Source organism: Anabrus simplex, chromosome 4, assembly GCF_040414725.1.
Source record: "Anabrus simplex isolate iqAnaSimp1 chromosome 4, ASM4041472v1, whole genome shotgun sequence".
NCBI lineage: Eukaryota > Metazoa > Arthropoda > Insecta > Orthoptera > Tettigoniidae > Anabrus > Anabrus simplex.
This window is the reverse complement of record NC_090268.1, coordinates 340,626,953-340,639,040: the sequence shown is the minus strand read 5'-3', so window position 1 is coordinate 340,639,040 and position 12,088 is coordinate 340,626,953. Positions and strand designations below refer to the sequence as shown.

At 38.6% G+C, this 12,088-nt stretch overlaps 1 protein-coding gene across 1 annotated transcript in view; it reads right to left on the bottom strand.

Annotated features, from left to right (window-relative positions):
- Window positions 1-568: 568 nt before the first annotated feature.
- The window catches only part of Ns4 (Nucleostemin 4), a 129,709-nt gene continuing 118,189 nt past the window's right edge, over window positions 569-12,088 (bottom strand). The window contains exon 12 of the mRNA XM_067146531.2: window positions 569-1,120. Within this exon, the coding sequence (XP_067002632.2) occupies window positions 807-1,120 (314 nt within the window). The 3' untranslated portion in view covers window positions 569-806. The remainder of the gene's footprint in view (window positions 1,121-12,088) is intronic.

Below are 12,088 nucleotides of genomic sequence, written 5' to 3'. Positions count from 1 at the left end.
TGCCAACCCTATGGAAGGATGTAATCACTATTGCATGCTTCTGTGGTGGTTGGTAGTGTGGTGTGTTGTGTTGTACGAATATGAAGAGTAAAGTGTTAAGAGAAACACAAACACCATGTCCCTAAGCCAGAAGAATTAATCATACGATTAAAATCTCGACCCGATCGGGAGTTGAATCCAGGACCCTCTGACCTGAAGGTTTCAATACAGACCATTCAGCCAAGGAGTTGGACCAATACTGCATTCTATTTCCTAAAAATTCTCTAACTAGTCAACAAAGGGTGATGCAAATCAACATCAAAGAGAAGAGATCAGTGAACATACCCACGGTAACCCAAACCCAAGTTACGGTCATACAAAGGAATTTTCTATACAGGAAACACGACCTTGACCTATACTCAGGCATGGGATATGCAAAAGTTTCACATAGCCCGAGTAACAGTTGAATGTGGGCTTCAATGTGTTGACATGCCACTAATCTACTGATATGGTTCTTTCAAGTTTAGGAGCTCCAAATTCAAATCAACTGTCAGTATTTGGTTCCTGAACCTTGAGCAAAGACTTGAGGATATCAGCACTGTATTATAAAGAAAGAGAACAAGGGTCAGAAAATAACTCAGATTATAATAATCGTCATATTCTTAGTAATTTTTTCATGAAAACATATTCAAACTGATTTACATATATTTACTGACAAAATGTACATATAAAGTGCGACAGTATAGTTCAGCACATAACATTCACTATTATTGCTTGTGGATTGCATATTAGAGTAAGGATTCTGAGAGAGTATTTAGAGTAAATATTCAATCATCAGTATTTAAAATACTAAACTTATTGGAAGCCATCCCAACAGATTTAGGAACTAAGTCATCATCGTCATCGTCATCGTCATCATCCTCCTCATAGTCTTCCTCTTCGTCTTCATCATCTGTCTGCGAATTCTCTGAATTCTCTTCATTTTCTTTCCCCCTTCTCTCCTGACTAGGTTGTGGTACATCATCTTCCGAAGACTCTGAATCATACTGAGCTTGATGAAATTGTTCTTCATTCCCAGCTCCAGTAGTTGCAGCCTGTATCCAGCGGACAAGTTCGACTTCCTCATGATGCTCCCATTGCTCTGGAGACAGAAGAGAAGAGTGGTTACAGGGAACAAGAACAAAATACATTAATTTAATCAATCCACTTACAGCAAATGACCAACTACAGTACTACCAAGTAACACATTCAATGTTATGCTTTGATATATTTTCATAACAAAGAAGTACTCTGACATTAAACAAGGTCCGATCACAGTAATGCATCAAAGATGTCCCCTGACCCATTTTCCCTTCCTTAACAAGCATCTATTGGTTTATTTACACATAAGACTACTCTACATCCACATCGTCACTACTGGTTTTTATACTCAAGAAGAAATATTTTAGACAAAAGACAGACATGGCATGCCGTTATTAATGTTTGAAGCGTATTTGTTGTTTCTCATCTCATTTTATCATGTTTTTATTACAGGTATGTGTTTACCGATTATATGAGTTTTAAGATACTATCACAATTATTTGTAGTTGATGATGATCCAATGTGGGTCAAAACATGTGTTACTTGTAAAATAATACTATAATTTCCATTTAATAATTAAGCGGACGGTCTAAATGTACTGAAAATATAATAGTTTCTTTTAAGAGAGACTTAATGTTAAAAAAATATTTGGCAAGTCGCCATGAAGTTCCTCCGTGTTCGGTGGTTCTTTACAGTAGTCTTCATTGCTGCATAGCTTTCTGCTCCTACGTCATTCGGTATTTGTTTGATGAACATGTATTTCGGTCGTCCGAGTGATGTCTTTCATTAAACAAAACCTTCTGCTATTGTCTGTGCACATTCTACAGTAAAAAGTACCCACCATGACAAATGCTGCTTTTCAAAGAGGTATATTAAAGATCTCCTCTAATTTACCATCTAAAAGGCATTTGATATTAGATATCTTATGCTTCCATGAGTTTTAATTTGCTGAGATTATATATGGAAAATGTGAATTCGGTGCTTCATGGCTTTCATTCACACCTGAAGAATTTAGGGGCTCTTTTCATCAAATTATTAACAGTACACATTGTCTGGTCAACATTTTAAAGCAATGTCCTAGGAAGAATGATTTTGCAAACTTTGTCATAGTTTAAGGTAGTACCTTCAAGAGCCAAGTTAACTCAAATCATGGAAAAGGAAAATTATTTGTCAGAACAGTAGCACAGCACCTGATAAAATTTTGCTACAAGTTTGTTGGCCATTTTTGGTCTGGATTCAAAGCAGTAATTTCATGCAATAGAAAACTTATCCATTATATGGCACTAGCTTCAGATAGTGAAGATCAGTAGTGGCAATTTGTGGAGAAAACACTGCATTTTTATTCCATTTTAGCTGGCTGAAACTAGGAATTCTTAGAAAAAAAAAAAGCAATTTGTACAAGCCCTGTTGTCTTATCAGCTGTTACTCCCGTGGAGTAATAGTACTCCATCATTTGTAATAATCACATAACCGTATTTCAGTTGAGAATTGTAGTGTAGACACAGTATATTGGATAGTATTTTGCCTATTATATTCGTGTGTATCTTTGTGTACGGTAACCCATTTAATACTTGAGCATTTAACCAAACGGCAGGTTTAATTTCTCTTACGACATAGTAGGATAAAGTAGTACTAATATTAATCTGTCTATGCATTTAACTTTCATTTCTATTTGTGCTTAGTAATAACCTATTGTAATTAGGATATGTCTGAACGTAGTTTAAAAATTACTGTAGTGTATTGTAGAAACTTATTATAAATTAGAGTGCTTATTCTATTATTCTGAGTACGGTAGTCTTGCAAATTTCAAATTTTAATTGTAATTTCCATTTCTGTTTGTGCTTAGTAATAACCTGTTGTGATTAGGATACATCTGAACGTAGTTTAAAATTATTCTAGTGTATTATAGTATCTTATCAGAAATTAGTGTGTTTAGAGTTACTAGAATTCTGTTGTGGTAATTAGGGTAGACTTAACTGCAGCTTAGAATTGTGTAATTCTTGTGTATTATTTTTCGTTTTCAGTAATTAACATCAATTTTCATCTTGTTAGGGTGTTGTAAGAAAAAAAAAATCGTAAAACTAACTAGTATTGTAGTGTAATAGTAGCCCATATTAATTACATTATTTTGTCGTATGATCTTTGTGAACTATCCTAGATAATATTTCTTTCCTTTCATTTATATTTTGCACAGAATAAGTTATCTTATTTTTACTTTTCTTTTCATTATTCAGTAAAGAATGGCTAAGGAGTGCAACTGTAGGCACTGTGGGTGTGGCCAGGCATTAAGGAATATGAGGGAGGAGTTTGAGAGTTTGAGGGAGGAGTTTGAGAGTTTGAGGGAGATAATTAGGATTCTCTCAGAGGACAGGAAGGAAAGTAGGCCTCTCTCAAACAATGTACAGGATACAGTAGGTGTAAAAGAGGAATGGGAAGGAAAGGGGGAAAATGAAGAAGACAGGGGGTCTAATGTTTTAAGGGGAAGGAGACTGCAGGCTAAGGGCTACATTCAGGATCAGAATTCAGGACAGGTGTCTGTAAGAAATTGGTAAGAGTCACTGCAGACAGAGCAACTGAGGGAAGATGAGGAACAGGGAACTGTTGCTGAGAAGTGTGGAAGTAGGAGGAAGGAAAACGGTAGGAAAGGGAATTGTGCAGTAGTGGATAGGAAAAGACAGGTGGAACAGGGTCATAGAATGGAGAAAAGGGAGGAGGAAGTAGCTTCTGCAGCAGTCAGGAAAGATAAGACTGACCAGGAGGGGAGGGGACCCAATGAGGTGGGTAGGGTTGAGGCTCTGGTCATGGGCGATTCCATTGTTAGACATGTGGGGAAAGTGTGTGGAGGAAAGGGAACCAGGGTAGAGTGTTATCCAGGAATTAGGTTAAGGCAGATGTTGAGGAAAGTAGAAGAGCAGGAGGAGGGAAAGGAGAAGGTGGTAGTGTTTCATGTTGGTACCAACAATGCAAGACAAGCAGGTATAAGTACAAACATAGTTGGGGATCTGTGGGATCTAGTAAATGCAGCACAGGTGAAGTTTAAGGAAGCGGAGATTGATATCATTGGAATAGTGTGTAGGAGGGATACTGACTAGAAGGTGATTGGGGATTTAAATAAGACTATGGAGTACCGGGCGAGTTGGCCGTACGCGTAGAGGCGCACGGCTGTGAGCTTGCATCCGGGAGATAGTAGGTTCGAATCCCACTATCGGCAGCCCTGAAGATGGTTTTCCGTGGTTTCCCATTTTCACACCAGGCAAATGCTGGGGCTGTACCTTAATTAAGGCCACGGCCGCTTCCTTCCAACTCCTAGGCCTTTCCTATCCCATCGTCGCCATAAGACCTATCTGTGTCGGTGCGACGTAAAGACCATAGCAAAAAAAAAAAACAACTATGGAGTGGGTACGTGGGAACTGGGAGTGAGATTTCTAGATCCTATTCGGTGGGTAGGAGATAGGGATCTGCGTTCAGATGGCCTTCACTTAAACCACAGTGGTACATTCAGGGAAACTGGGTGGCCTAGGGAGCGGTGATAAGGGAACAGGGAACTGGAAGTCAAGTAGGGAAGACATAAAAATGTTAGTGCTCAACTCTAGAAGTATTGTAAAGAACGGAATAGAATTAAGCAATTTAATAGATATATATAGTTACCTGATATTGTAACAGGAGTTGAATCATGGCTGAGAAATGATATAATGGATGCAGAAATTTTCTCATGGAACTGGAATGCGTATCGTAGAGATAGGATAGAATGGTAGGAGGGGGGAGTATTCATTCTGGTGAAAGAAGAATTTGTAAGCTACGAAAAAGTTAAAGATGACAAACATGAAATTCTAGGTACAAGACTCATCTCTAAAGATAATAGGCAGCTTGATAGATTTGGAGTGTACAGACCGAGAAAGGGTAGCGCTGACGCTGATTCAGAATTATTTGATAAGGTAATAATTAATCAGCTATAAGAAACAATATGGAAAGGAACGTGTTTGGAATAATTTACCAAGGGAGATGTTCAATAAATTTCCAATTTCTTTGCAATCATTTAAGAAAAGGGTAGGAAAACAACAAATGTGCCACCTGGGCGTCTGTATAAATGCAGATCAATAATGATTGATTGATTTCCTTTATTTTCTTAAGTTATTCACAAAATTATCGGTGGAAATATGCAAAAAATGTTGTTCATCGTGGCCAACTGATTTATATAGCGCCACAGTAAGTAGTGAAGACTTTGCATGTACTGTGAGGAAGGGTAGCAAGGGTATCGTGTGATTTGATCTCTTTTTTTTTTTTGCCAATGTTATGAACACTGAGATATGATTCACCCGCTTGCCGCATGCATTCGTCAGTCTGACAGTCTCTTCAGTGTGTGTTAGTTTTGTGTGTAGTCAAATACTAAATGATTTTTAATATTATAATTACACCGTGCTTCTACTTATTTGTAATACTTATGTAATATTGTTCCTTTGGTGAAAATTATATTGTATAGTATTGAAGAAAAATCCCAAGAACACTATTATTATAACACTTAAGTTGGTAAACTGTCACCTTTCTGTCAAAATTCGCCCAGGGAGCATTAAAAAACTTACCATTTTGTAGCTTTTCCCCAGTTTTGATTTTTGTACACCCCCTCCCCGCCACCGGCCGCAATATGCCACAAACCTGGGTACCTTTAGTTGTCTGTACACTTTTCACTTCTCCCCCACACACTTCTAATTCCCAATCACCACTCCTGGTTAAACTGAGCAACGTATTGCAAGAATTCAATTACTGCATGGACAGAGGAAAATGATGAAATGGATCTGAATACCAGCAAGACAGTACTGTTAGTCTTCAGAAAGGGAGGAAAATTAGCAGGTAGTAACTTCCTCCTTACATAAAAGGAACAATGAATGAAAATTAATAACCAGTTTAAGTGTCTAGGGATCACTATCCAGGTAACAGGATTAATTTCTCGATCAATCTGAGACAGACAAGCACACTGATTCTCTCTCTCTCTCTCTCTCTCTCTCTCTCTCTCTGATTGTATTGGCCATGAGATCCATTTGTACAATTAAACATCCTCCACACTTGTCATTAGACATAGCTATGACAATGTTCAAAGTGAAAGTGCTGTTGATAGCCACATATGGCATGGAATTAATATGGGAAGTACAAGAATCTGAAAACCTGAATGCAAGGTTCCATAAACGAGTTTTGAATGTGTCAAAGTATATGCTATCCCAATAGAATTATGTTCTTGCGAAGGAGATATTCTTAGTGGACGATGTTAAACTCCAATTCCTCTTGACATCTACAGTGAACTATAAAGAGCTACTACAGGAGTTTCATACAAAGAAAGCTACTATGGGACAATTTCTACAGGAAACATGTGATGATATACTGAGACTGGATATGAGCAGGATATGACTTACAGCACATGGTCACCAGGTTCACTGTACATGGATTTCACCACGAAGAATGTAAAACAGAAGGATTACATGATCCGGGATCTAACTGTATGTGCAAATGATGCGAGCATGCATGTGAAAGTTATCATGCTATGAACTGTATAATGTATGGCCATTGGCTGCAATAAAGATTGTTTTCCAGTATTCATTGTTCAATTTATTTGTCCTCAAAAATATTCCATAGAAACTAATGTTACATTTCCACGCATCTATTCTTCCTCAAACTATCGTTTTATCGCATCGATCATCAAAAAATATTTGTCCTCGGCCACAATTTCCCGCAATGATTGATCATTTGTAAGAAAATTATACACAAACTTTTTTGAATTGAAACTGTCAACTCAATACTTCAGCTTAGAATAGCAGCAACCTGTTATGGAAGAATGTATGAGCGATTCCGAACTGATAGTCTTGAGCAAGGATCTTGTAGGCTGGAGTGCAATGCACGCACAACCACACTACGAGATTCCTGGCTTTAACACTTCTCCTCAACCCACTAACCGACCCCTAGTAGTATTCTTATTTACAAGAATTAAAAAGGAGGCACTGTAAAACTCAGATTTGCCACCATTTTCCGTGTTGCTATTAGATTGGAATAATAACAGTAAGTTATTTGTTAAATAGACCACCTAATCAATACAAAGTCTAGTCTTGGATGATTTACATAGATCTGTTAACTAATAGTGGTACATGTTTTGCCTTGTATGAAGGCATCATCAGCCATTGTCTTAACCTTAGATTGAAAATAAGCATCTAATTAACATGTAATAATGAAAATTTTAAAAACCTTGAAGAGATTTGAAGTAAAATAACATTAAAAATAACAATGATGGTTTAAAAAATGTAAGATGTTATGAGTTACAATGGTGGAAGTATTAACAAAATTAACATTAAAAGGCTGCTATAATAAGTACAATGGATAAAACATCAGACTGTTATTGCTATAAAAATAAAGTTGACTGTCCGGCGGTTACAATTAGAAGATGGCGAAAAATCATATATATTCAAAACAAAGAAGAGAGAATAAAAGTCGAAGGTTGGTCGAGAGAACGAAATTAATCATAATCTTGAAGATAAAAGACTAAAGTCAGAGGCATATGGTGAAGTTGTAGAACACATTGAAGATATGAAGTTGTAGAATAGAAGTTGAAGAACAGTTTTAAATTGGATCTCTATGGACCATCTCAATTTGAAGCAATGCTCAAATGTTGCAAAAATGTGAGTTTGTTGATATTCTAGTAGAAAAGGCATATAACAGTGGAATCTGTAAAAGGAAACAAGAAACGTAGAGTTAATTGTGAGAAAAGATGTTTTAAAATTATTGAAGTAGAATCGTGTACACTTACCATTTGACGATGACGAAGATAACTTGTAACGCTATGAGTCAGAAGTATTTGCAACAATAGACTTCTTACTACGTGTGTTATAGCTGAAGGTTTGTGTTGGAGGGGGATCTGTTTGCGGTAACGTAACTATTGGCTTGTTTGTAGTACTTGGAGGGGGGCTGCTATTAGTGGGAGGGAAGGAGGAGAGTGTATTACTGCGCGTGTTGTATCGGTGTATCTGTTCATGAACAGATTCTTATTCTATTACAAAAATCAACTCCCCTCACCAATATATTCTTAAAAATCTTCAACCTCACATCAATTAGCGTTCCCACCTCCTCTACAGCTAATACACTCCCCTCCCTTCCCCTCACAGCTAGTACTTCTAATTCAAATGCAACCAATAAACCCATAGCCACACCCACTGTAACATCGCTCCCTCCAATGGCCTTACACCGATACAACACGCGCAGTAATACACTCTCCTCCTTCCCTCCCACTAATAGCAGCCCCCGTCCAAGTACTACAAACAAGCCAATAGTTACGTCACTGTAAACAGATCCCCCTCCAACACAAACCTTCAGCTATAACACACGTAGTAAGAAGTCTACTGTTGCAAATACTTCTAACTCATAACGTAACGAGTTATCTTCGTCATCGTCAAATGGTAAGTATACACGATTCTACTTCAATAATTTTAAAACATCTTTTCACACAATTAACTCTACGTTTCTTGTTTCCTTTTACAGATTCCACTGTTATATGCCTTTGCCACTAGAATATCAACAAACATTTTTGCAAACATTTGAGCATTGCTTCAAATTGAGATGGTCCATAGAGATCCAATTTAAAACTGTTCTTCAACTTCTATTCTACAACTTCATATCTTCAATGTGTTCTACAACTTCACCATATGCCTCTGACTTTAGTCTTTTATCTTCAAGATTATGATTAATTTTGGATCTCTCGACCAACCTTCGACTTTTATTCTCTCTTCTTTATTTTGAATATATATGATTTTTCGCCATCTTCTAATTGTAACTGCCGGACAGTCAACTTTATTTTTATAGCAATAACAGTCTGATGTTTTATCATACATTACATACATACATACATACATACATACATTATCATTATAGACTGTTATGCCTTTCAGCGTTCAGTCTGCAAGCCTCTGTGAATTTACTAAACGTCTCCACAATCCTCGATTTGCAACTAGTGTTGTGGCCTCATTTAGTTCTATACCTCTTATCTTTAAATCGTTAGAAACCGAGTCTAACCATCGTCGCCTTGGTCTACCTCTACTTCTCTTACCCTCCATAGCAGAGTCCATTATTCTCCTAGGTAACCTATCCTCCTCCATTCGCCTCACATGACCCCACCACCGAAGCCGGTTTATGCGTACAGCTTCATCCATCGAGTTCATTCCTAAATTAGCCTTTATTTCTTCATTCCGAGTGCCCTCCTGCCATTGTTCCCACCTGTTTGTACCAGCAATCATTCTTGCTACTTTCATGTCTGTTACTTCTAACTTATGAATAAGATATCCTGAGTCCACCCGGCTTTCGCTCCCGTAAAGCAAAGTTGGTCTGAAAACAGACCGATGTAAAGATAGTTTCGTCTGGGAGCTGACTTCCTTCTTACAGAATACAGTCGACTGCAGCTGCGAGCTCACTGCATTAGCTTTACGGCACCTTGATTCAATCTCACTTACTATATTACCATCCTGGGAGAACACACAACCTAAATACTTGAAATTATCGACCTGTTCTAGCTTTGTATCACCAATCTGACATTCAATTCTGTTGAATTTCTTACCTACTGACATCAATTTAGTCTTCGAGAGGCTAATTTTCATACCATACTCATTGCACCTATTTTCAAGTTCCACGATATTAGACTGTAGGCTTTCGGCACAATCTGCCATTAAGACCAAGTCATCAGCATAGGCCAGACTGCTTATTACATTTCCACCTAATTGAATCCCTCCCTGCCATTTTATACCTTTCAGCAGATGATCCATGTAAACTACAAACAGCAAAGGTGAAAGATTACAGCCTTGTCTAACCCCTGTAAGTACCCTGAACCAAGAACTCATTCTGCCATCAATTCTCACTGAAGCCCAATTGTCAACATAAATGCCTTTGATTGCTTTTAATAATCTGCCTTTAATTCCATAGTCCCCCAGTATGGCGAACATCTTTTCCCTCGGTACCCTGTCATATGCTTTCTCTAGATCTACGAAACATAAACACAACTGCCTATTCCTCTCGTAGCATTTTTCAATTACCTGGCGCATACTGAAAATCTGATCCTGACAGCCTCTCTGTGGTCTGAAACCACACTGGTTTTCATCCAACTTCCTTTCAACGACTGATTGCACCCTCCCTGCCAAGATGCCAGTGAATACTTTGCCTGGTATACTAATCAGTGAGATACCTCGATAGTTGTTGCAATCCTTCCTGTTCCCTTGCTTATAGATAGGGGCAATTACTGCTTTTGCCCAATCTGAAGGTACCTTACCAACACTCCACGCTAATTTTACTACTCTATGAAGCCATTTCATCCCTGCCTTCCCACTATACTTCACCATTTCAGGTCTAATTTCATCTATTCCTGCTGCTTTATGACAATGGAGTTTATTTACCATCCTTTCCACTTCCTCAAGCATAATTTCACCAACATCATTTTCCTCCTCCCCTTGAGCTTTGCTGTTCACAACACCACCAGGATGATTTCCTTTTACATTGAGAAGATGTTCAAAATATTCCCTCCACCTCTCCAGTGATTCCCTGGGATCTATTATGAGTTCACCTGAATTACTCAAAACACTGTTCATTTCCTTTTTCCCTCCCTTCCTAAGATTCTTTATTACTGTCCAGAAAGGTTTCCCTGCTGCTTGACCTAGCCTTTCCAGGTTGTTACCAAAATCTTCCCATGACTTCTTTTTGGATTCAACAATTATTTGTTTCGTTCTGTTTCTTTCATCTACATACAACTCCCTATCTGCCTCGGCCCTTGTTTGGAGCCATTTCTTATAAGCCTTCTTTTTACGTTTACAAGCTGCTCTCACTTCATCATTCCACCAAGATGTTCGCCTTTTCCTGTCTTTACACACAGTTGTTCCAAGGCATTCCCTGGCTGTTTCTACTACAGCATCCCTATATGCCATCCATTCACTTTCTATATCCTGAACCTGCTTAATGTCTACTGTTGGAAACTTCTCACTAATCATATCCATGTACTTCCGTCTAATTTCCTTGTCCTGGAGATTTTCTACCCTTATTCGTTTGCAGACAGATTTCACTTTCTCTACCTTAGGCCTAGAGATACTTAGTTCACTACAGATCAGATAGTGGTCTGTATCATCGAAAAATCCCCGGAAAACACGTACATTCCTAACAGATTTCCTGAATTCGAAGTCTGTTAAGATATAGTCTATTATGGATCTGGTACCCCTAGTCTCCCACGTGTAGCGGTGAATAGCCTTATGCTTGAAGAATGTATTTGTAACAGCTAAACCCATACTAGCACAGAAGTCCAGCAAACGCTTCCCATTCCCATTAGCTTCCATATCTTCCCCACATTTACCAATCACCCTTTCGTATCCTTCAGTTCTATTCCCAACTCTCGCATTGAAATCGCCCATTAGCACTATTCTATCCTTGCTGTTTACCCTGACAACGATGTCACTCAATGCTTCATAAAACTTGTCAACTTCATCCTCATCTGCACCCTCACATGGTGAATACACGGACACAATTCTAGTCCTAATTCCTCCAACTGACAAATCTACCCACATCATTCGCTCATTTATGTGCCTAACAGAAACTATGTTCCGTGCAATGGTATTCCTGGTAAAGAGCCCTACCCCAGACTCTGCCCTTCCCTTTCTAACACCCGTCAAGTACACTTTATAATCTCCTATCTCTTCTTCGTTATCTCCCCTTACCCGAATATCACTTACTCCTAGCACATCCAGATGCATCCTCTTTGCTGACTCAGCCAGTTCTACTTTCTTTCTTCCATAAGCCCCATTAATATTGATAGCTCCCCATCGAATTCCATTTCGTTCGCCAAGTTGTTTCCAAGGAGTCCCTCGCCTGTCAAATGGGAGTGGGACTCCGTTACTCCCATAGGTCCGAGGCTTGCTTAAAATGTTCTGAGCTCGGTCGATTCATGAAGCAGGATGCTGCCCTACTTGCACATGGTCCAAGTGAGGATCTCTCCTCTAACCGGTTATGGACCACCGGTGGATTGTAT